The sequence below is a fragment of the Gallinula chloropus genome (genome assembly GCF_964237585.1).
Source record: "Gallinula chloropus genome assembly, chromosome: 2".
NCBI lineage: Eukaryota > Metazoa > Chordata > Aves > Gruiformes > Rallidae > Gallinula > Gallinula chloropus.
The window spans coordinates 63,878,295-63,905,029 of record NC_140086.1 but is presented as its reverse complement, the minus strand read 5'-3'; the positions used below and the strand labels follow the sequence as shown (position 1 = coordinate 63,905,029).

General features: G+C 38.0%; 1 protein-coding gene across 1 annotated transcript in view; it reads right to left on the bottom strand.

The window, feature by feature from the left end:
• The window catches only part of ZNF236 (zinc finger protein 236), a gene marked incomplete at its 5' end in the record, with an annotated part of 79,044 nt that overhangs the window by 21,130 nt on the left and 31,179 nt on the right, over positions 1-26,735 (bottom strand). The window contains 14 exons of the mRNA XM_084280161.1: positions 3,975-4,078; positions 4,540-4,819; positions 5,263-5,475; positions 5,592-5,743; positions 5,839-5,945; positions 7,021-7,172; positions 12,392-12,493; positions 13,979-14,229; positions 14,473-14,733; positions 17,746-17,890; positions 21,075-21,278; positions 23,256-23,528; positions 24,317-24,542; positions 25,893-26,096. Coding sequence (XP_084136287.1) covers positions 3,975-4,078; positions 4,540-4,819; positions 5,263-5,475; positions 5,592-5,743; positions 5,839-5,945; positions 7,021-7,172; positions 12,392-12,493; positions 13,979-14,229; positions 14,473-14,733; positions 17,746-17,890; positions 21,075-21,278; positions 23,256-23,528; positions 24,317-24,542; positions 25,893-26,096 — 2,674 coding nt within the window. The remainder of the gene's footprint in view (positions 1-3,974; positions 4,079-4,539; positions 4,820-5,262; positions 5,476-5,591; positions 5,744-5,838; positions 5,946-7,020; positions 7,173-12,391; positions 12,494-13,978; positions 14,230-14,472; positions 14,734-17,745; positions 17,891-21,074; positions 21,279-23,255; positions 23,529-24,316; positions 24,543-25,892; positions 26,097-26,735) is intronic.

The following is a 26,735-nucleotide window of genomic DNA, read 5'->3' as shown; positions in this document are numbered from 1 at the left end:
TCCCCCTCTACTCTGCCCTTGTGAAACCACACCTCTAATATTGTGTCCAGTTCTGGGCCCCTCAGTTCAAGAAGGACATAGAACTCCTTGAAAGAGTCCAGTGCAGGGACACCAAGATGATTAAGGGAGTGGAACTCCTTCCTTATGAAGAGAGGCTGAGGGAGTTGGGCCTGTTCTGCTTGGAGAAGAGGAGACTAAAGGTTGACCTTATAAATACTTATAAAGATGTAAAGGGTGACAGTCAGAAGGACGGAGCCAGGCTCTCCTCAGTGATGGCCAGTGACAGGACAAGGGGCAACAGGTACAAGCTGGAGCATAGGAAGTTCTATGGGAATATAAGGAGGAACTTTTTCACTGTAAGGGTGACAGAGCCCTGACACAGGCTGCCCAGAGAGGTTGTGGAGTCTCCTTCTCTGCAGACATTCAAAACCCACTTGGTCATGTTCCTGTGTGATTTAGTCTAGGTGATCCTGCTCTGGCAGGGGAGTTGGACTAGGATCTTCCAAGGTCCCTTTCAACTCCTAATGTTCTGTGGTTCTGTGATTCTTTTTATTCAACAAAATTAAGTTCTGATAACATGCTGTTTCAAATAATGGAGAAGAGCCCAAGAATAACATGAACCAGTACGACAATGGAGATGTGGGCTGCAGCAAAGCTGTTCTTTTACAGTGGAGGAGAAGAGTAGCTTTTCAAACTGAACTGTTGTTTACTAGGTAAGTTCCATATAATCAAACAGTATTTTTAGGTTTTTAAATTGCTTATTTAGATAAAGTAAATATGGCTCAACATGAAACCAATGAACTATTAGCTGTTAGGTGCTGGCAACAGATTAAAACAGCCCTCTGAAAATGGATCCAGGATGAAATGCAGAAACTACACACTAGTTAAAGTTCATGTTCATCCAACCAAAGCTGAACCAATTATAAAAGAAAACAGGAAAAAAAAAAAGCCTCAACAAGATATAATGAGTTATAATAGAGAAAAGTTGATGTGTTTTTTGTTGTGAAAATTATACTTCATAACTCTATGAGAGCTCTTGGAAGGAGACCAGATTTTCACTGACAAGACTGTATTTTTGGAGTTTTATAGTGGTTTTATATGAAAGGACCTTAGAAAAACTCTTGTCACAGGATGAAAGGACAGAGTCCTTTCACAAATTAAAGAAAAATAGTTTTAAGACTGAAAACAAAAAGGTAGGGCATAGGGACAATTTTCACAATGCTGAAAGTCAGCAAGGGAGTCCTTTAAGCATCTGAGTGAGGACCTAAGCTAGTAAAAATCATCATGTACATAGTTTGGAAAAGAGGATGAACAACAGGTTGGAAAAAATCTTTTAAGGATAATAAAATACTCATTTACAAAGCTCTGGTTTGTATTATCACAGAATCACTAGGTTGGAAAAGACCTTTAAGATCATCTAGTCCAACCATACCTGTCCTCTATTCAACCATATCCCTGAGCACCTCATCCACCCGTCGTTTTAATACATCCAGGGTTGGTGACTCAACCACCTCCCTGCGCAGCCTGTTCCAGGCCCTGACAACTCTTTCAGAAAGGAAGTTTTTCCTAATGTCTAATCTGAACCTGCCCTGGCACAGCTTCATGCCATTTCCCCTCATCCTATCACCTGTCACTTGGGTGAAGAGACCAATACCCGTCTCTGCAACTTCCTTTCAAGTAACTGTAGAAAGCAGTACGGTTCCCCCTCAGCCTGCTCTTCTCCAGACTAAACAACCCCAGTTCCCTCAGCCTCTCTTCATACGGTTTGTTCTCCAGCCCCTGCACCAGCCTAATTGCCCTCCTCTGGACACACTCCAGAACCTCAATGTCTTTCTTGTAGTGAGGGATCCAAAACTGAACCCAGTACTCAATGTGCGGCCTCACCAATGACAAGTACAGGGGCACAATCACTTCCCTGGACTTGCTGGCCACACTATTTCAGATACAAGCCAAGATGCCATTGGCCTTCTTGTCACCTGGGCACACTGCTGACTCATATTCAGTCTGCAGTAAGCCAACACCCCCAGATCCCAGGCAGCTCTCTAGCCACTCTTCCCCAAGCCTGTAGCGCTGCGTGGGGTTGTTATGTCCTATGTGCAGGACTCTGCACTTGGCCTTGTTGAACCTCATTCCGCTGGTCTCAGCCCATCTATCCACCCTGTCCAGATCCCTCTGAAGAGCTTCCCTACCCTCAGACCTCCCTACCTGCCTCACAGTTTAGTGTCATCCACAAACTTACTGAGGGAACATTCAATCCCTTCATCCAGATCATTAATAAAGATATTGAACAGGACTGGACCCAGGACTGAGGCCTGAGGAACATCACTCGTGACCAGTATCCAGCTGGATTTGGCTCCATTTACGACCACCCTTTGGGCCCGGCCATCCAGCCAGTTTTTAACCCAGCAGAAGGTGCGCCTGTCCAGGCCAGTGGTAGCCAGTTTCTCAGTCAGAATGCTGAGAGAAATGGTGTCAAAGGCTTTGCTGAAGTCAAGGTACATCCACGGCCCTTCCCTCATCCACTAAGCGGGTCACCTCGTTACAGAAGGTGATCAGGTTAGCTTGGCAGGACCTGTCCTTCATAAACCTATCGTGACTGGACCTGATCACTCAGTTGTTGTGCGTATGCTGTGTGATACCACTCAAGATGACCCATTCCAGGACCTGCCTTGGCACTGAAGTCAGACTGCCAGGCCTGTAGTTTACTGGATCTTTCCCTCTGATCTTTCTTGTAAATGCATGCAACATCTGCCAGCCTCCAGTCAGTGGAAATTCCCCAGTCAGCCAGGACTGCTGGCAGATGATAGAAAGGGGTTTGGCAAGCACCTTGGCCAGCTCCCTCAATACCCCTGTGTGGAACCTGTTCTGCCCCATAGACTTGTGAATGTCTAATTGGCCTACCAGGTCACTAACTGTTTCCTCCTGGATCATGGGAGTTTTGTTCTGCTCTCCCTCCCTGTCTTCCAGCTCCTGTGGCTGAACATCCAAGGAACATCTCACCTTGCTATTAAAGACCCCGGCAAAGAAGGAATTAAGCACCTCAGCCTTGAAAAAGTGTAAAATTATGAAGAGCTCATAAACAAAAAACCAGGGAAGAATCTCCCATTATTTCTCAAACAAAAGAATTAGTGGGCTGAGGAACAAAATCACCAGAGGACACACTGAAAACCGAATTTGACTCAAGGAACTTACTACTACTGCATGTGCTGGTGGCCATTCATTTTTAATCATTTTTTCTGGGTCCAGAAAACAACTGGATAAAACTAATGTAAAAAATTCCATTGAAGTTGCAAGGAAAAAAGATACAATCTCTAGTTCAGAGTCCCAAACTTGGAAAAATCTTGAACCTGAAGGAATTTGACTGAATCCCTGCTTCGTTCATTTCACTATCCTTAGCATCTGCTACCCAGGACAAGGTACTAATCTATTTAGAGATCTTGTATAAAACACAGGAGTAGTATTTTGCTACTAAATCACACTAGAATGTACAAATACCATGAATTAGAAAGGTAGCTTCCATCAGTAAAATACTTATATATTGCAGCATCAAAAGCTTTCAGTTTTCTGTATTCTTTGCAGCACAAATATCAGACTTTGCAAGTTTTTAAATTTAATTTTATAAAATCTTCCAAATCTACCCTCTCCCTCAGGAAAATCATTTAGCACTGAAATGCTACAGCAGATATTAAATTAAATTATTATATATATACACACACCCATTTTTTCCATGATCTATGACTACAACTGCTTTATAATACCACTAATGAAGACTGTAATATTATGGTTTATCAAAAATATCATGATGTGATTTATTTGATGATGGAGTTAGCACCCAATTCACCTAGCACTGCTATTCAGAGAGCCATTTCCTAGATCATAGTGAAACATACCATTCCTTGCCAAATCTTTAGTTAAAGCAGCTTGTCAAGAAAGTAACCAGTTTCTAAACAAAGACATCCAAAAATCTTACTGACCTGTGTGCGTTTTAACATGACAATCCAGAGTGGATTTTACAGTGAAACTCTTTCCACATTCATCACACTTATAGGGCTTCTCTCCAGTGTGGATACGGACATGCCTAATAATTCCAGAATATATGTACATGTGAATTTCTACTTTTCACAAACTGATAGAAAATACTTATTTTGTACCTTAAAAATTTTAGAATGAATTGAATACTTATGTTAACATTACGTTAAGCAGGACTGCTAAAGATGATGATTTAAGCATTTGCCATTTTTTCAAACTGATTTTTACATGTTTTTATATGCAAGTCCTACAGCAAGAAAACATAATTTATTCTAAAAGTTCATGTTAATACTTTCAACATTCATGAAAAGAAATATGAAGAGGCTGGTCTAGTCATATTCAGAATACAGAATATTTTGACACATTTTTAGACCATTCAGAATAATAAAAACGTATGTAAATTAAATCAAACTTTAGTTTAGGCATAAAAACATTATATGAAACTGTAACTACTAAGGTTCTAAAGAACAAGTTAGAAAACTGAAAACATAAAACTTTTCTATTCCTTACCTGACTAAATCACTGGGTTTTTTAAAGCTTTTGGGGCAATAACTACAACAGTTGGCATACTTGGGCTCTGCCTCCAGTTCTGCTTGTTTATCTTTGATCTCACTAATTCTGTCTTTCTCTGCAGCAGACTGGACAAGAACTTTTTCTGAGACAGTAGCACTTTCTCGAGGTCTAATCTTTGCAAGTTCTGCTGTTTCTTCTTCTGTAAAAGTTATGACTCCAGGACGAGATTTTCTGGAAGTTCTTTCAGAGTTTTCATCATCATCTTCAACACATGCCACTATTAAAAAAAAAAAAACAAAACAAAAATCCACCATATATACACACATCTGTTTAGTTTAATCCAGCAGCTGAAATTGCAAAAATAGGTGGTTTTATTATCAGACACATGGCCACTACATTACATGTTTGGACTTAGATCTCTTTCTGAAGTCTAACAACTCACATCCTTCTTTTAAATGAAGTTGGCTTTATAACTCTAACTTTTACAATAATTAAATACAGGTATAAGTAATTTAGGACAAAAATATTCTACTCCTGGAAAACTTGATTTGTTTAAACAATTTACATGCTAGGGAGATTTCAGTGGCTGTGGACACAGAGACATTATCCATGCTGGAAGGCTAATTTATAACATTACTGTTATAGCATTGATGTAACCCACTGAAACATTTGTATTTGTTTCGTAGTAAGAACTGTAAGAGTAAAAATGAAATAATTTACCTCCCCCTCCTGTTTCTGTAGCTGCTGCTACAGCTGAGGAGACTGCCTGATGTTTTTTCATATGTTTTTTGCAGTGAACAGTTGTTCGAAAGCTTTCATCACAGAATGGGCACTTGTAAGGCTTCATGCTCAAGTGAGTTGCCATGTGCCTCCTAAGGCTGCCATTAGTTGTGAAGGAGGTATTGCAAATGCTACAGCTGAATGCTTTAACTCCTTAAAGTAACAAAAACAAATAAGTAGCATGCCATTTCTTTAAGTTTACTTACACAGGACATTTACAAAACCCCAAAGGTGAGCCACGCTACTATAGAGCTGGTAGGCTCTGTTACCTGTGTGAGTCTTCTCATGTGACTTAAGCACTCCTGAGGAAACAAAGCCGCGGCCACAGAGTTGGCATTTATAAGGTTTCTCACCAGTATGCGATCGTACGTGCTGCTTCAGATGGCTGGATTTCTTAAAACCTTTGTTGCAATATTCACATCTATTACAAGAAAAAATGTTTTCATTAGTTGCATACAATTACTTGCCAGAAAAGATTCAGGCAATTCTGTGACAAAACCTGAAAGTGTGACAAACCTATAGGAACGCCTGCTTTGATCTTCACTGTCCTCAAGAAAATGAGGCCGTTGGGTTTGCAATTCAAGTTCCTCTTGTGATGACTGATCTTGTATCAAGCGAGTAGTCTAGAAACCAAAGCCTCAAGTAAATTTCAGTAACACAATACTGACATGAAGTCACACAAATTGGCAAGATTACAGCATTCACAGTCAATACAAGTAATCTAATTGACACTTTCATAATTTTTGTCAACAAAATAAGACTAACAGTGAGAAGGAGCAGAATGTTCACCTACCAAATCACTATAAATGGGCAATGTGATGTTGTTACAGCTCCTTGTGAATCTAGACATTTTTATGTCTCAAGCCCTGAAGATTTTCTGGTGGTTGAGAGGTTCAATTTAACACTGGAGCAGCCATTTTAAACACTACGAGCCCCACACTGATTGGCAAAATGTGCAGTGGTGCTGACAGACTTCACTTCTTTCTGTACAGGTTTTCCCTCTAAGCAAAAACCACCACAGAATAATCCTTGAGAATGTCAGCATGGTGTAAGATTTGAGGAGAACTCCAACGCCAGTGGGTCGAAAGTACTCAAACTCTTCAAGATTCTAAAACCCATCTTAGTTGTCAGTCATTTGCCCTTTCCAAACAAGCATGAAAGGAAAGTAATTCATGCAGCTCATTATGGTAAACACATTACCAAAGACAATCTTCATCATAAAAAATTGTATTTAAACTGTATTTTTAGCAGTTAAGCTTTTCTACAAATTTAACTAGGTTAAGAACCATGAAAGAACCTCAGATACTGCAATATGCAAGCTCTATGAATGATCACCACTCATCTGTAATGCTATTTTCTGAGTGATCTCATATATACCAACAGACATTAAATAATTAGGACAGAATATAGTGCAATAATATAAAATTATTTTATAATAATAGGTCCTTCCCTAGTTTTAGGCTTATGATCAAAATTCATAGCATTATATCTTTTTCTAAGCCTAGAGCATCAAAACATACAACTCTAAGAAACATGTGGCCAGGGCGCTTATCCTTCCCCCACCTTTTTATTTTCCAGTAGTTAAATATAAGCAATCTGAACAAGACATCATGAAAAGTCAGTTACCAATGAAGTGGCTCAAAAAAACCCTCATGACTGAACACAGAACAAGGAATTCTGCCTTCCAGCAGTACTTACTACGTTAATAGCATCTGTATTTGGAACCTGAAGAAGGGCTGGCGGATGGTAACTGGTTGAAAGAGCCTGAGATTCAAGTGTGCTTGAATCCTGCAGCTGCTGTACAGCTGGAAATTGAGTCTGTTGATTGTAGCTGTCACTCACTGTAAAACCTGCCAGAAATTAAACAGTCACAAACCTGGAAAATGCACTGAACTGGGACTCTGAACACCACCACACTTTTCTGAAGATACTTTCAAAAGACATGAAGTAGTATTACCATACTTGTTTTATATTCTTCATTGGTGAGTGGCAAAATACACAAATGCTTCTGGCATCTACATAATATGCAGAATAGGGTTACTTACCATTAGCTGGAATTCTATTGGAAAATCTCCTCCACAGAAAAACACTGTTTGAAGTTTCTTCAGGGTGCCACAATTACCTTAGAGCCATTGAAATTTTGAATTTCTTGTATGTAAGCATGCATGTGTCAAACAGGTTGACCCATCTCCCTTTATCCATGTTGGTACCACGCTCCCTTAACTACACTGGAAGCCGATCACAAGGATGCAAAGCTCAGTGGGGAGGATGGCGGGTGAGTGGAGGAGATGACCCAATAGGAGAACTCCAGTTTCTGATAAAGCAACCCCATTTTCTCCTACTTTGGATCTCCTCCACATATTCCCACTCTTTAGATAATAGTAAAGTAGAGCCCCTCAAAGGCAAACTGCAAAGTAAAAAGTAAGTGTATTTTTATTTACATTTCCAGTATAAAGGCCTGAAAATTTTATTCAGTTTCATTCTTCTGAAATATTAGATCTTAATTGTCTCCTTTTTTAAATGGATGAATAAATGATAGTATCAATGATTCACAGCCAGGGAATCAAAGCTCAAATTGCAGGGGTTTTTTAATGCTATTAGAGATGCCCTTCTATTAACCCCTCTGAGCCCTAAAGCTTCTCATATTTAAAAAAAAAAAAGTGGAAAAAATTAAACTACCAGTAATTAAGATTAGGGCAGAAATTTTACTATTTCTGTGCAGTTTGCCTTTAGTGGACTAAAAGGGTAGAGATTATGAAAACAGGGTAGAAACAAACCCACATCAGATGATCACAGCATCAAAGGCCATAAAGCAATGCTTCGAGAATGTTTTGAGTTACACTGTATCACAGAGCAGGATGTGTTAAGTTTAAGCAGAAATCTCCTCACAGCAGAAGAACACTGCATCAACATAGGAAATAACCCTACTCGTACACTACTGCTTACACTATAAAATGAAAACTAAGAAATGTAAACAAATCTTTAAAGCATTATTAGTAAGGTTGTAACTTATCACCAAACTTCAGGCTGCAACCTGTATCTTATTTCTCTCCTAGAACTACCAAGATTACAAGGAAAAAAAAATTCAATAAACTGAACCTTGCACCCCAACTACTCTTAGAGAAATGTCAAAATAAAAAAACAACCTGAAGAGTAGTGATACAAAGCTTTATGGTGATAAGAAGGCTGCTGACATCTATTTTTAAATAGATTTTAAAAGCACATTTATGGAAAAATAGTATTCCCACTTACAGTTGTTGAGAACACAAAAACCCAAGCTTCAAGAAACTGAAGCAAAAGGGATGCCACTTCCTATTCCCTACATAAAAAAGGGAATTTAACTATTAAAATGTACAAAGAAACAGATATTGAAGAAACCAAAATGTTTTGCATTTTTAGTCAGTAAGCAATTTTTACTAGTTAAGGAAAAAAGGAAGTTACTGTATCATTACTGGGAGGGTGGTTCGGTACTGGAACAGTTTTCCCAGGGCAGTGGTCACAGCACCGAGCCTGACTGAGTTCAAGAAGCGTCTGGACGCTGCGCTCAGTCCCATGCTCTGACTTGGCTGGTCCTGTGTGGTGCCAGGATTTGGACTCGATGATCCTTATGGGTCCCTTGCAGCTCAGACTATTATGTGATTCTATAACCTGTTTCACTTCACAGTGTCTTAATTAAACATCCTGAAAAAATTCCCAGGATCATGCAACCAAATGCTAGGAAGAAAACTTCTGAAGTATTCTAGGACCACCTGAAGAAAGAAATACTACTTCTGAAAGTAGTACTGGAACAAAAACAAACCGATGCTGTAAGAAGAATATATATGATGTGTCCCCATTTTGCTCAGTGCCTATTATGAAGGTCAATTTCCATTCAAAATTTAAAAAAGATCTGGCAGTTTTGCATGCTAAAGGCATATGCTACCACCACACTATTTCTACAGAACAGCATTAAAAAAAACCCCAACCAAACACCAAAACCTAGATGTTCAGCCCAAGACACAGAAATAAATTTCAGAACCTTTATTTTCTGCTCATTTTTATCATTAATATATTATTTCCCATAAGCTTTTGCTTAATCTGCAAAGAAAAGGGAGCACCTTAAGCTCTGTATAGTAAGAGGAAGGAATCTCTTACTACAGAGTCCTCTAAACTTGGAATTGAACTTTGCATTATTTCAGTAAAAGTACTTGTTTGTATTGCTTGCTTTCCCATGGCTTTAAGACATAGAATCATAGAATCATAGAATGGTCTGGGTTGGAAGGGACCCCAAGGATCATAGAGCTCCAACCCCCCTGCCACAGGCAGGGACAACAACCTCCAGGCCTGGATCTACACAAGGCTGCCCAGGGCCCCATCCAACCTGGCCTTGAACACCTCCAGGGACATTACCCCACCTATTCTCTTCTACACTACCAGAAGTTACTGAAAGAATCTGGAAATCAGTTTACTGGCAGAACAAGGCCTTGCACATGAGAATCATAAAACAACAGGATGACAGTTCACTGCAAATACGTTATTTTAGACAAAACTTGTAAGTCTTCACTGACAGATCATTTGAATTCTAACATTACAAACCCAATTTGCATGTACATGTGCACTTCTCTGGAGCGTCAGTCACTAGCAATTAAGTGTTCTGCAGGTTTGGTTCCTAGGCAACCACCTGAACTATATAGACTGGAATCCATGTGTAAAAGGTTACTGGAAGAATCAGAACTCAAGTCCTGAGACTGTGTATCAGCTTGCTAGAGAGCAAAACAGCAGTGTGATGTCAAGGCTGTGCATGGTGGGCCTAGAGAGTATCAGTATTTGGACTTCATGTAGTTTTTCAAGATCACTCTAATCACCACAAATTGAATTATTAACATTCAACCAAGCTTAAGGGTGACTTTAAAGAAGGTAAAGATGACATAATCTATATGAAAATACATCTGGTGACAGAACATATTCGGTAAGACAAGGACATTTTCTAATAAAAGATCCATTTGGTTGCTGTCACCTCACTAAGAAGCCTTCAAACAAAGATGCCAGAATATGTAAACTACAAAGACCACTGGAGTTGTTTTCCTCAATCTTTAACTCTAGCTCAAATGAATAATAGATTACGATACAGCAGCACCCTCATAAGACTTGCACTTCTTCAAGAAGAAAATCTATCTGAACAGACCAGAAATTCTGTGGAAGTATTATAAATAAAGTTCTGACAGGTCTGTGCAGACCTGGAAATCAGCCTCATTTGTTTGAAAGCCAAGGATTTTTTTTTCTTTCGAAAGGGAAAAAGAAAAATCAAAAAACCTACTGAAGGGTTGTTTTTTTTTTTAAACTCCTACATTGGTTTATTAATAAACACTGAGACAAGAATGTCTTAGAAAGAATACAGCCTATAAAAATGAAAGATAAAAAAGGCATAATGTTTTAAGCTTAAATATTCTGCCTGGCTGACAGGAAAAAGAAATTAGGAGCATGAAGCACAGATGCAGACATAGGGAGAGGGTCGACCAATTTAACGCATGCATCCGCGCAAATGCTTACCTACCTGAAATTCAAAAATTTTGAAGGGCTCCAGGATCTTCAAGGAAACTTCAAAGAGTTGGGAATCTGTGGATGAGATTCCAAGTAGAATAGGAGACATCTTATACAGATGAGACTTTAAAAAAAAACCCTACACCACAAATGTTCTGATTCCCTGCACCTGTTTTTTAATGTACCGATGATCAGCCTAGATTTCTGGAGAAGAAAGAATTGTTTTGTGAGGTCTGGAAGAGTCTCCCTCTGCCCAAGAAATCACTCAGCATTCAATATTTATTTAATGGAAATACACATACACAGAAACTGAAGTCTAAATAAAATAACACAACATGATTTACGTATTGGATTTTCAAATTCAAAGCACATGCAAAAATCCAAACAAAAATCACCACTCTTCTTGAGAGTAACAGAGTGAAAAAGTTGCACTTTCTTTCCTGTAGTCTCTTTTCATTCATTTAGAAAACTGTGAAAGAAACCAATAAAATAATCCATAGGGCTTTAACAGGACCTGTTTCAGTCTTGTTTAATATAAGTGGAAAGTTTCAATTTTTTTCCTCAATTCCACACAAAGCAGCACAACCTAGAGAATTAAAAGTCGGTAACAAATGATACTGTTTCTTCACAGTGTCACGCAACTTGGCACAGTCAATTACATTTTGACAAAAGGCACTAGACATTTAATCAGGGAATGAAATTAAGAACAGAGAAGTCTAAAATAGATGCAATACCAATTACTGGTTACCAGTTATATAAACATGAACTTATTTGCTGGAGCCAGAAAAAATGGAGAAAGAGATCAACCAGTCAGCCAGTGAGGTATGCTTCCCAACCTAAACAAATGAATCCCCCTTGAAGTTACCTCCTCCCTTCCCTTCCCTCTCCCCCAAAAAAGCTAACACAAAACTAGTAACTTCATATCAAGCTACTCAAGAAGTCTAGCAGTGAAAAGCAAAAGAAATAGTCATTTCTTCATTCTTTGCCAGCTATACAAGCCTCACATACATTTCTCAGTATTTAATTGTCAAACACATTTTTAAAAGTTCCCAAACATATACAGTCTCTTAAATTTGTTACTTTATAGAAGACAAGAGCAAACTGCTTTAGTTAGGTGAAAGTATAATGTTTACATGGTATTTTGCACTTTCTTTTTCCAAAACAAATCCCAGCAGCTACTCAGTCAAATCTTACACCGTGTTTCTGATCATCTCATGTTGTCAGCATGTGTATTTATGGGGAAAGCTGTGTAATCTGCCTACTACTACAGCAATTTCAAACACAAAAAGAATATGAAATGCCCAACTATAAACCCCACACTATAATGGCTATACATTGGCTTATAAAAGCAAAACCTATTTATATTTAACTATTCAAAATATTCTACCAAATACAGCTTTAAAATACTAATTTAAGGAAGAGTTTTTGCAATTTCTCTGCACTGCAATTACTCTAACTGTCGATGCCCACTTTTGAAGTTCATAGTGAAGCTGTAAAGGTAGATTGATAACGATTACTTTAAAAGCCTTTTTTTATTACTATTACTAACCTTGTGATAAGCCCTGTTGATCAAACGGCTGCTGTGTTATAGCTTGTTGTTCAAATTGAGTGATGTTTTCCTGTAAAGCGTGCTGGGAGGTCACAAATCTATCTGAAATGGGGAAAAAAAGAAAAAAATATCAAGAAAAGAAGATACCATTAACTGGATAATGTAATTGTTCCCAAACCCCAACATTTTATAGTAATTTGAATTTTTGCTGCATTAAAAATAATAAAAAATATTAGCTGAATAGGTACTTAATTCTTTGCTCATTTCAGGCTTTATTCCTATTCCTCCGTAGCAGCTGCTAACTCATTACACCACAAACAAGAGCAAATAGGCAAAACTAAAATACTTTCTTCCCCTATTACTGATAGACTAAGTATATAAAATACTCTCCCACAGGTGTAAGTTTGTAAGTAGACTATATAGCAGTGTTTTTTCTTAATAACAGAGACGATACAGTAAAGTTTTGTGTGTGTAGTATTATTTTTCTACTGCACTGCCATCCAGCAAGACCTGGACAGGCTGGAGAGCTGGACAGTGAGAAACCAGATGTGGTTTAATAAAATCAAGTGTAGAGTCTTGCACCTGGGAAGGAATAACCACATGTATTAGTACAGGATGGGGGTTGGCCTGTTGGAGAGGAGCTCTGCAGAGAAGGACCTGGGGGTCCTGGTAGATGACAGGTTGGCCTTGAGCCAGCAGTGTGCCCTAGTGGCTGAGAGAGCCAATGGGATCCTGGGGTGCATTAAGAGGAGCGTGGCCAGCAGGTCAAAAGAGGTGATCCTTCCCCCTCTATTCTGCCCTGATCAGGCCCCACCTGGAGTATTGTGTCCAGTTCTGGGCTCCCTGGTATAAAAAAAGACAGGGATCTCCTGGACACAGTCCAGCAGACTCTCTTAATTATGAAGATAATTAAGGGCCTGGAGCATCTCCCCTATGAGGAAAGGCTGAGTGAGCTGGGACTCTTCAGCCTAGAGAAAAGAAGACTAAGGGAGGACCTTATTAATGTTTATAAATATCTGAAGTGTGGGACAGGTGGGGAAATGGGCAGCCTCTTTTCAGTGGTCTGTGGAGACAGGACAAGGGTCAATGGCCTCAAGCTGGAGCACAGGAAGTTCCGCACCAACATGCAGAAGAACTTTTTCACAGTGAGGGTGACAGAGCCCTGGCACAGGCTGTCCAGGGGGGTTGTGGAGTCTCCTTCTCTGGAGATATTCAAGACCCATCTGGACGCCTGTCTGTGCGACCTGTCCTAGGGAGCTGCTTTGGCAGGGGAGTTGGACTTGATGGTCTCTTGAGGTCCCTTCCAACCCCTACGATTCTGTGATTCTCTGTCTGTTTGGTAGTTTTGCTTAGTAGATAAAACCAAACAGTACAAACCTTACACTTTTTTATACTTTTAACAGTAAACACTAATGAAAGCAAGAAATTGTACAATATAATTTAGTAGCTAGCTTTTATTCCAAATCTTTTCCAGTTGTTTACTTCCATTGTCTTGAAACCCAAATTACTGAAATTTCTGAATAAAAAGTTATTTAAGAACTTGTAAACTTACCTCATTATAAACCTTATCATATTTCAAATACTCACCCTCATCCTGCTCTAAAGGCTGATCAGCCAACTGTTGTTCTAATGCTGTTTCTTCTGTGCCTACTACTGGCTGTTGATCTAACTCTAAAATAGCCTGCTGATCTGTTGCAACAGCTTCTGACTGCTGTAGCTCATCACTTTCAATTTCCACTTGCATCTGCGTAGAAACATGAATGCTCTGCTGATCTACTGTAGAATCATCTATGGAAGACGATTGCTGATGCTGCTGAAGTTGCTGTGCAAGTTCATATCTGGAAAGAAAGGTAAGAAGGTCTTTTTCCAGCTTCAGTTTGAGTCATGTGAACAATTTTTATTTTTTATTATGCACCATGATTTACTCTATCTTTAAAGCGACCTAAGTATTTGCTACACATAAAACAAACATCCTTATGCAATTATTAGCATTTGCTACAGAGCAAAACTACCTTACCAAGCATCTTTAAGGAAGGGATACTGAAATACACTGAAGGATTTATAGAAAATTGTAAACATACCTATGAGTCTTCATGTGTTTTTTACAGTTCAGTGATGTTTTGAATGTTTTTTGACAATACGGACACATATACGGTCGAAGGTCATTATGGATCCCCATATGTCGCCTGAGGCTGCCACCAGTAGTGAAGGCCCCGTTGCATATAACACACTTAAAAGCTTTTAATCCAGTGTGTGTTCTAATATGTGCTTTCAGAACTCCAGCTGACACAAAACCTCTTCCACACTGAGAGCACTTAAATGGCTTTTCACCAGTATGTGACCTTTTAAAGAGAAAACAGGAGTTAAGATTTAAGTTTACCAGAAGTTAGGTTTAGCACAGTTATTCAAAGACCAGGTTTTAAAATGAGCAACTATACCATCAAACACATCCCACTCGCTATACCCTTCCTTTCAAATGTGCTAGAGGAGTTTCCCTTTAGGACAAGATATAAACCAGACCAAAGGACAGATTAGGAAGTGGGAGCAGAGTACAATAAGAGTTTTAACCGTTACGACTGTAGCATCCTAGGAGGGTGTACTGGGATAGAGTTAATTTTTTCAAGAAGTTGGGAAGGGACACAGCCAGGACAGCTGACCCAAACTAGCCAAAGGGATATATGACACCATGACATAATGCTCTGTATACAAGGGGGAAGTGGCGGCATAGGGCCCAGCATCAGATTCCAGGCAGTAAGCAAACCGGATTGTGTATTACCCACTTTGTATACATTTTTATTAGTATTACTGTTATTTCCCTCTTCCTTTGCATCCTATTAAACTGTCCTTAGCCCAAACTGCATGTTTTACCTTTCTCTTCCAATTCTTCTCCCTATCCCACCGAGGGTCAGGGGAGGAGTGAGTAGCTGAGTGACGCTCAGCTCCTGGCTAGGGCCAAAGCAGGACAGAGAGCTACAAGGCTAGGAGGAAGGCAATGTAAATGCTATAAATGGAAGATAAAATAAGCAGGATTTAATAGAATTGAGAAAACTTAGGGATGGTTTGGGATTACAGTAGCCTTAGAATTTTATGACCACTGCATCACATGCTATAGTAAAGAATCACAGAACGTTAGGAGTTGGAAGGGACCTCAAAAGATCATCTAGTCCAACTCCCCTGCCAGAGCAGGATCACCAAGATTAAATCACACAGCGACATATCAAGGAGGGTTTTGAATGTCTCCAGAGAAAGAGATCCCACAACCTCTCTGGGCAGCCTGTTTCAGTGCTCTGTCACCCTCAAGTGAAGCATGACAGATACCAAGGTTACTGTTTTGCTACCAATATGCATCTGTGGAAATCAGCTGTAGGGTATCCTCGGTGTGGCTGTGGTAGAACCGAACACACTATTCAGTCACTGCTCCACTGAAAAACCCCAGCTTCAAACTTCCCCATTTCAGAAACAAGCTTTCTAAGCAATGATGAACATCATTCTGCAAAGGACAGTCTGACCACTTGAGTGTAGTCTAATAGTTTAGGTATAGTAATGACAACTTACGAAAAATGAACATGGAAAAAACAGAAAAGTTTCTAATTCCTCTAGTAAACCTCAAAGAAAGCCAAGCTAAGCTAAGCTTCACTCAGTGCTCTCTCAGAAAGATCAATCAGAAAGAAGCACAGTGGCAACAGATTGGTACCCCAGCACATCTCTGTATTTTCACTATGGGAGAATTAAAAAAAGAGACAAAAGCAGAAAAAACTGTAAGAACACATTAAAAGATGGCTTGTTCTGAGCTGAATACATGCATACACAACAGCAGAATGAATTCCAGTAGACATTTAAAGAACAAAATTTTCAAATGCAAAATGCACTATGGAATGGAAAGAAAAAAAGAAAGGGGAAAAAAAAAAAAAGAGTATTCAGCGCATGTAAACTAATTGTTTGACTGTCAGGCTGTTCATGGTCTGCATAATTACAACACTTTCAACTACTATTCAGAGGATCCTGACAAAACTGAAAAAGAAAAATGAACTAGGTAAATCAGTCAGCTACATTTCTCTAACACAAATTAAAGATGAAAAATTAGGAATCAAATAAATATAAAAACTACATAAATGCTTTAGTACTATATGCACACATTTAGCTTATATTCAGATTAAATAAGGCCACCATTAGGCAGGTAAGGGCTTCTTCAGTGACAACTTACATTTTATTGGTAACACTGACATGCTCTCTTCAAGAAAGTAAGACAAATGAGAAACAGAATTAATATCCACTATTTCAAAGAAGGACAATGAAAGTGGTAATGATTCAGGCCAGTAACACTTAATAATTTTAAATTATTTTAATTTAAATCAATTCTACTTGCTCGTGTCTACAGTGAGAAATCTAGGTAGGATGTTACAAAAGTAAGAGATGTGATATTGCAAGACTCTCCTCCACACCCCCCCAATAAAACAACATCTAGAAACCAAGAACTGTTTCGAGTCAGGTTGAGAACCCACCAACACAGAACTCTGTTTGTAAGGAGAACATAAGGAACTTACCATGATTTGAATTAGAGACAGTGAGAAAGCAGTACAAAGCTTTCACTGCAGAAACAAGCAGATTTCTACCTGCCCATTTGGAAAAGATCCTACTAATGTTCTTTGGGTGCCTTTTTGCCTATTTTCTCCTCCAGTTATTCATAGTTTAGAAATCAGGGAGCAATGTTTGATAACTGTGAAAGCTCACTGCCTGTAAAACTGCAACCTGATCTAACTTTGAAGCTAGCCTTTCTTTTGAAAACAAGGTTGGATTAGTTACCATCACTGCTTACACTCCAACCTAAATTTTTCTGTGACTCCATGACCTTGCGGTTGTAACAAACACCCACTATGTGGGACTTACAACTTAACCTCAAGCAAAAAAATTATCTCCAAGGACATGTACTCGATTACAATGTAAGTTTTTTTTGGTTTAATATACAGAAAACAGCATGCAGAAGAAAAAGCTGATTTCCTTTTCAGAAGACAGCAGTTACATACCGAGCGGATGACCTGGAGTTTGCCACTACAAAATTATCACAAGAGTTCACACATGACACTTACTATTTTCTATAGGTAATTAGGAAAAAAGAGTCTGGTTGTCAATAAGCTAAACTGCACACCAAACACAACCACTTCTACTGCTAGGACTGCGCACAGGTATGAAATTAGTCCAAAAACTCCTCCAACTTTACCAGAAAACCCAATTATCACCGTTTCACTACTTAGAGATGGTAAAAATTAAGTGTTTTTCTGCAAACACTATATACCTTTTATGCTTTTCCATGAATTGGTTATTAAATACAATTCCTTTATTTGTATTTATTTTACCTGATGTGTTGTTTAAGATGACAAGATTTTTTGTAGGCTCGATGGCAATAAAAACATTTGTATGGTCTGTCTGCATCATTCACAAAATTATTGTTAAAATAATTTTGGAAGAACTGGCTGTTCCTTGGGATGGGCTGGATAAGACCTGCACACAAACACACAAAAAGGAAAAAATAGTTGGTAAAATTATTCCAAGTTGCAGTAGTCTGAAGAGCTAGGATTTGGGAGAAATAAAAGTGACTTTTATTATGTAAGAATGTAAAGAAACTGAGCATGTTTTCAGCACTTACTTTAAATTATGCATGCATCTATTCAGTATTATCATATTATATTGCACAGGCTTAGTGATTGCTGCTTTTTTATCCAGACGTCCACCTAACTGCATTTACACCTCACATGTCCAAAAGAAGTATTAACTTAAAACAACTTGAGAGCTAGAAATACAAGGCTGATCAAAGAATATTTTCCTCTTTCAACCTCCAACTTAACTAAATGACACTTAATCAGTGTACCACAGATACACATTACTAACTTGACAAATACTTGATATGCATTATATGAAATGTACAAAACATTGTGAGAAACATATCTGCCTTTACTTAAAGGATAAAAAAGGCCTATTAAAAGTTGTATATTTGTACATCATCTACTTTGGCTAATCAGTCAGCTTGCTAATTCTCTGCACACCTCCAAAAATTAATTGGAAAAAATTAATAAACCTCAAACCACCTTCTTTAAACTAACACTCTTTAGACACTGTTCCTTTAAGTCAGTCAAGTGCAGTTCGGGGAAAACCAGTTAAAAGTTCCTGCTACTACATGTCCAACTGCTAATGCAGGTGTTTTCTGTCTCAGAAACACCCAACAGGGAGAAGGGCGTTACCCCAAACACCGTGACAGAATGGGTGTCCAGCTGAAAAGGGGAGTGATAAGAGCAGCTTTCATGGGCATTTGGCCTCCAGCCAGGGTCAAACCACCACAACTCATCTCAACATTAATACACAGGGGCTGAGGGAGCCATGCAAAGTTTAAACAAACATGCAAAACATCCCTTTATGGTCTGAAGTAATCACCACAAAAGCTTTTTATGTAATGGTTTCTTTCTTCAGTCTCCTTTGCCAGGGATGCTATGCTTTAAATTCAGAAAGAAAAACCTGAGGGTCTGCTGACTTCCAAATTTAATTAAAAAGAGCAGAAGACAAGGAGAGGGGAATTCCCTCAATTTTGAGAGGAGACGGTAACAATGAAAAAAGAATAAGTTTACCTGTCTCAGACACAAAAAAGTTTATGTGTGTATGTATATTTGTGTGTATGTATACTTGTGTGCATATACATACATTTATAAATGCGTATGTACACAAATCACTCAGTCTAGTAAAACCTTTTTCCTTTTTAAAAGAAGGAAAAAAAAACAACCCCACCAAACTGAAAAAAACCAAAAAAAACCCACAAAGAAACCAAACAAAAACCCTACCAAAACCACAACCCTTCCTTCTGGCACCCTTCTGCAATGTTAATTAGTAGACTAATTGAGATGACACAAGTCTTCCAATCAGAAGAGAAGGAACTCCGTATGAAAAATATCTGCTCTCAGATATTTCTGATAATAACTGAAGTATTCTGCTTTTATAACGAATGACAACTAACTTCTGAAAGTATCCCAGGTTATGGTCTGCAGAAGCACTGCAGAAATTCCTAATAACATACGTAATAGAAATTCCTAATAAAAGACTGCCCAACTATTTACTCCACCTGTTGAACTGATAAATTAAAACATTTCTCCAAGCTGCTGGGACAGCTAAAGGTGGCTCTACACAGAACAGAGCAAGTCAGAAAATAGTTCTGACGTCTTTACAAACAGTATTTCTCCTCCCATCAGCTCCATCTTTGGGACCATAGTACATGCTACAAAAAAACCAGTAATTTTTAGGAATGTCTAGTCAACTAATGGAATAAATTTAAACAAACAATGTAACAGGCAGAGAACAAATTACTGACTCTTTAAATAGACTTTTAGGGTAATACAGACTTTTAAGAGCAATTTAGACTTTTCTAAAAAGCAAAATATATATAAACATTTTTTTCTTTTCATTAAAGATGCCACTCAAAGATTATCACTAGCACAGAGCAACAATATTTGTTTCTTGACAACTTTACAAGAAATAAAGGCGAGGTTTTTTTTCTGGAAACAGTGGAAATTTTGTCAGTGGGTTGAAAAAAAAATGACACCTTTTAGACAAAATAGTAGAAGTTACATTGAACCCTCCAGTATCAGCAGAGTTTAGGTGTATCAGTACCTCTGAGGAAAAAACTTTTATAGTATTTCTATTCCATTAATATTTTTCTTCCCAAAGCCCCCACAGAATTTCACCGCACAGATCTTAATTGCATTGAAGTGCTTTTTTTCCCCCTGTATCATCAAGCTATAAGACAATCTGCTTCCAGGATCATTCATTCAAGAAATACTGTGAGATCTGAAGCTCTCAGATAAGTTTTGTTCTTATTCTGCAAATGTAAGTTCCTAATACTAAAGTAACCATAATTCTTGCTTTCTCTGCTTGCAAGAACTACTGTTTGCCAAAGGATTTTAAAGAGCAATAAAGATTTTAGGATAAAGATATTACCAATATAATAGTCTACTCAATAAAGCTGACTACATAATAGACAAGGCAGGGGTTAGCAGACTGGAGAGCCAAATAATGACAAGTGAACACCTTGCTCACTACATTGACCTCTACTGAAAAACACTATATATTGCCTTGAACGAGCTGTACAACTTCCCTCCTTCCAAAAAGAGGTTTTTCATACTGTTGTAACAATTATTCTACAATAGAATTTAAATAACTGTAGGAATTCTCTGTATCATGCTCCATAATTATACTGCCCCTCTTTGAAACAGTAGAACTAATGACTACCACTAGATCAGTTGAGGTCAGAGTAACACCAAATATACTAAAATCATTTAACACGCCAACTCATGTAATTTGAATAAAAATTATGATCTAAGAAGAATCTAGATCAGGAACTGTCTGTCATCCTTTCTATACCAAGTCTAATAGCATTTAAATTAAACTCTTCTCCTAACATACTGTAAAAAAGCACAGACATTTTTTCCTGGTAAATATTCTACAATTTCTCCAAAGACTCTTCCTATTAATTCTAGTGCAAGCAACCATAAAAAACACTGAATGGTTCTGAAGCCTGATTATTTCTGATGACTCATTCCAAAGCGCATCTTTCCAAGAAAGAATGTCTCTGCTTGATTAAACTGTGACCTAGTTTCCAGTGAAATCCAAATGATAAGAGAGGAAACATTTACTTGCTCTTTACCTAAATCAGTTATGAGTATAGGCTCTTGCAAAGGAATGTCTGGTACTGGGACACTTGTTTTTCCTACTCGAACTTTGGCAGGTTTACGCTGATGTCGCAGCTTCCGCAGCTCGGTGTGTTTAAAATGTGAAGCAATGTGTGTTTTCCGGTGGCCCGATGTTCTGAACTTTTTGTCACAGTGAGGACAAGCAAAAGGCCTAACACCTGCAAAAGATTACAAGGAATATTAGTTTTTTACTTCATATCCATGGCCCAGAAACGTAGCTTTGGAATTCAAATTCTCTTTTCTGTGAACAGGTTTTCAAGACAGATCCATGAAGTCCAATCAAAGGAAGCTTGTTATCTGGAAACTGGATGAGGCAAAAGTGACTGATTTTCAAAGGGTTCCAGAAGTTACCCTAATTAGTGCAGGTATCAGGTCAAGCATCCTTCCAAAGATAGTCATTAAGAAACTGTGAGGAAAAAAGGATCAGCGATCACACAGACAAATGATATATCATAGAATAAAACAGAGGAACAGAAATGCGACGAAGTTTAAAGAAATTCTAGATTGGTCTCAGAAAACATAAACATTGTTTGACAGCAGTCAAAAAAGCATACCAACAGGTGTTATTAAAAAAGACTTCTGCAATGAAAAATCTGGTAGATACCTCTCCTTGGAAAGGATACCGGAGAACTTGATAAGTTACAGAGACAGGAAAAGCTGACGAACTTTCAGCTTTTATTCAAGGGGAAATCTTGGACTTAGAAGGATAGGAAAATTAGGTATTACAAAGAAACCTCTATAAAAACCACAGATGGAGAAAATGTGCAAGGAGTAAGATTAAACCATTCTTCACAACACAGGAACTGCGATATCACATGAAACAACAGAGCAAAGTATTTAAAGGAACAGGAAGTATTTTACTCAACAAGTAGCTCAACATTTGAAATTATGTTAACACTGTTCAAGTAGTCAGTTTACATGGGTTCAAAATCAATTAGCTAAGTTCTTTGGAGCAAAGCCAAAAGAAGAAATAAAAAACACCTGCAAGGTGCTGCTTAGTGGAGAAGCTGCTTCATAAAGCCTTCAACTCAAAAATTAGTGGAAACCAGCTGTATGTGGCTATGAAGCATTACTATATGCTTCCCTTATTCCACATGCTGCCATCAGAGACAGATTATAGGGCTGAATGAACCTCCAACCTGACCCTGTACCCTGACCTGCCAGAGGAAGAAGCAAACACCTCTGACAGGAAAAATAAGTGTGCTGAACGATGGCCATCTACTTGCTGGAGTTCCATACACTGGTGTACCTATTTTTCAAGCCACCGAGTGCATTTCCCACTTTGAATGAGTCTGACTTCTTAAATAAAGTAAAGTTGACTTTAAAGTAACAGGAAAAAATACTTGTTTACAAAAAATAGAGTAAAATCTTTCTGAAAAGGAATCTAACATTGGTATTTCATTGGTTAAGGGCATCAGCCTATAAAACATACTGAACACCAAATGCACATAGCCAAGGAATGATACTTTTGCAGAATATAAATACATAAGCAAGAGCAAAAGGCAAGAGTGGAAAGACATGAAAGTGCAAAACTACCAAGCAGTCCACCAAGAGTTGAAAATTTATTTTTCTCCAAGCAGAGGATAGAAGTTCAGACATAGGAAATCGGGTATTGAAGACGACATATATGAGGTAAACAAGAACCATACGAACAGAGTAGTTTTAGGGTATGTGGTTTAAGATTTTGAACACAGGTAAGTTTGTGAAAACATGAAGCAACCCCTTATCGTTGAAGATAAAACAGGAAGTAAACAAACAGTCCTGAGTAATCCACTGAAATTCTCAACAAGGGAGGGGGAGGAGAAAAGAGATGCAGAGTAAATATTAAAGACTCTTTAGAAAGCACAATTAAATACACTCACAACAGTGGTATTAAAAAGGAGCAACAGCTAACTCATCATCAGAAAACTAAACATCCATGGCTTTTATAAGAGCCAAAAGTTTCAAAGCCATGAAACACTAGAAAGTTATGACGGAAAGTTAAGTTCATCACGTAAGACACTAAAACCAGTTCATTCATTCTGTGGTAGGTATCAGTATCTCTACATATCTCTCCAATTTAAGCACTACACATCGTCTTTTTTCATTCGAGGTCCTGGATCACAGAAAACACGAAAGCAATGTTGAGGCCTCACCTGTATGTAGACGAATGTGAACTTTTAAACTCCCTGAGGTGGAAAAGCATTTCATACAAAATTGGCACTTGAAAGCTTTAATGCCAGTGTGGGTTTTTATGTGTGCTGTGAGAGTGCTCTTCACAGCAAAGGCGCGGAAACACTGGGGACACTTGAACGGCTTCTCATGGGTATGAATGCGAATGTGGCGCACCAGATCACTCGGCTTCTTAAATTCTTTTGAGCAGTATGGACAAACATGCCACCTTATTCCGTTTTCTTCACGTATAGAACCTAAAATAAGGAACAACAAAAAGAACATGCTTAAAACATTTTTTAACAGTTCTTCAAAAATTCAGCTACACTGACAGCATTATACAAAGCAATCAAAACACAAAACCGCTTTGCCAAATAGATGCCATTACAACACACTTGGTAGACAATTAACTCCTCTATTAAATACGTTCTACTTCACAAATATACTGACAGGCTAGAATGACAAAAACAAAACCCAAGAGAATCCTGTTGAAATTCAAACATTTTTATGCTGCTGAAAACAAAAGGTAAAAAACCAAATGCAGCTTTAGCTGCATCTAACTTCACAGAACAGAAAGCAAATACTGCTTAGAAAGACAGAATGTAGGTGTAAAGCAATATACCTTCTCACTTAGAATTGCCATATCTAACACAAAATTATCCAACAATGAGTATACCTTCTCAATTACATAACTGCATCAAATTCTTTTAAGTACTAAACACTTATCTATCTGGATGTGATACTTTATATATTGTAATTTAGGTTTGAATTTGCTAAAGAAAGGACCATATAAATTCTTATTCCAGAAGATTTACCACCATAACTTCACTTAATGCCATTCTGACATGTTTTTGTACCAATATAATGGAAGTTATAAATGTTGCTGTTGTAACTTATACACATCCTGTGTTTCAGATAAAAATCCAGATGAAGTTTGCAACCAATCCACAACATCTTTTGGGAAATCCCTTTATAAAGCCATCAACACATCCACACATACTGTAGTTCTCACAGCACAAAAAGTAGCAAGTAGTAGCAACATTACCAGGTAAAAATGGCGATTTTTTCTTAATAACTTTTTTTTCTTTTTTATCCAGTTTATCTGTACTTTCTTGCTCCTTATCTTGATCTGCATTAGAGTCAGTCTGATGATTGGAGAGAGCCTGGACGTCTGGGTTCTGATCCTGGGCTCCAGGAGTCTTAGCTTGGCTGCAGTCAGTAGAATGTGCAGAGACAGGAATTGAAGACAACCCACTGTTCTCTAAAGCTTGCTGGAAGAGAGCAAAATATTTCTAGATTAAGAAAGAAACACTGCTCCAACTTTTCTTTTAGAAAATACAAGGCAAATAGAATGAAAAGTATTAAATGTCTCAGCCTCCCAGCATTTCAGCTGCATTTCAAATTTGTAAAAACATTCTTACACACCACTGGCTTCTGATTGTCTGTGAGATTTTGAATTGGATTTCCTGCAGTAATACATGTGCCAACAACTGCCTTTCAGGAAAGTGCCAACTGTTTCTAAAGAATTAAGTATTTGCCAGGAATATAGAGGTATCTCTTATACCTATTACATGGGAGTAGTTCTCCATAAAAGGGCAAATTTGAAACCCATCAGCTTGTGGAAAAAGTTACAGATGATATAAAGGAGGAACAATAAACTAAAGAAAGGCTTGAAAAAACTCCCAAACCTCTGATAACCATCTGACCAAGGCAAAGGCTATGTGCTCATTCTTGGGTACACCTGTAAAGGACCTTTATGGATAATACTGTGACTGAAAATGCTCTGGATCAAAGACCTGAAACACACATTTAAGTAGGTGTGTACATATATCTGATGGTTAGGAAACAAAAATTTCTCTTTATTTTGTACAATCTGACTAAAGACACTCATACCATAATTATACCCTAAGTTAAATAACCACCCCCAGAGACACTTTTTTTTTTATTAGCTATCAAGAGTTGTATTTTGTGTACCAGTACTGAAGAAGAATCTTCTTTGCCCTGCTCCATTATGCGGTAGAGGCTGAAGAACAAGCATAGAGTTGAATTACAGCCCTACACCTCTTCTGTTATGTAACATCTACTGCTCGCAGTATCAGGGAAAGAGTAATGGTTTAGCCAAAACACTGGTCAACCCAGGAAAAAATTTTCTTACACAAATAGGAAGTATTCAAATAGCCCTTATTAAATTACACAGGATAAAAGCCCTGTATTCATTCTCATTTTTAAACCAGATAAAGTATTTCCCTCCCCTCTTAAAAGTCCTCATGTTAAGCATGGCGTAACTTAAGGATGTGCCACAAGCTGCTTCTAGGCAACAGAAGAAAAAAAACCCAAAGAGATCAATAAAGTCTCCATGTATGGGGTGTGTACATTTATAGCTTTCTTCTAGGTTACATGATCAATATTTATAACCTTGCTTTTGTAATATTATACAAAAAGCTATCTTAGTGTGTTCCATAACCATTCAGTACATATTTACAATTCTTTCTTGATTGATAAATTCTTCAGGAATGCAGAAAGACTGCTACCACTGAAAATACTGAAAAAAAAAAATCAGTAAAATAAAACCAAGACAGACACCACTGAAATGTAAAGCTCTTCTCACACACAGCTCCCACCTGCAAAATATCTCTATTGATTCCCACTGCAATGTTGAGTTGTTGACCAGGTTGTTGAGGCTGGTTATTTTCTACAGGACCTGGTTCTGATAACTCAAGGAGCTGCTGGATGACATCACTGACAGCCTGCTGACCTTGATGCGTAGTAGCTGAAGACACCTGGTTTTCTGTCTGTTGAAGAAGTGGAGATCGAAAATGCGTGGCCTGAAATATACAGCAGTACATTTGTAAATGAGGATGAAAAGCAGGTATGAACTCACCTGTTTGGTTCCCTTATCTGAAATGTCTGTTAACTGTCCACTACAAGGATGTCCATTTGTATAAGACATGAGGATTATAGAGGGCTGTCAGTCAAGGTCTGCTCACTTCACTGAAGAACTGATTCTGTATATCCCTTTTCTGAAGTTCTTCCCAAGCTGCATAACTGTAAGCTTACAGCTTGAATCAAGTTTGTTGTAGCTACTGAACCTTCAGCCAGTTTACAAAGCAAAGGGGTCAATTACTAAATTCCACATGTAGAGGACACATAAAAAGTAATTCCAAAACAAACAAGCGGCACTGACATAGTTGGGTTTTTTTTAAAGTTCACATTTAACTAAAACAAGTTCTTCAGAAAACAACCTTCTATTAGCTGTATTGTTACATTAAAACCTTTCAGATCACATTAACTTTCTTTAACTTTCAATCTTCTAAATCTCTTCACTTTAGAAGAATCTCTTTATACTCTAAAAATGTAGAATGCACATGGAGCTGTGTCAAAATACTAAAATAGCCCCTTAAAGCCTAAAAATCAAGTTTCTTAATCTTTGATTTGATAATTGTATTGCAGGCTGAGTACCAAAT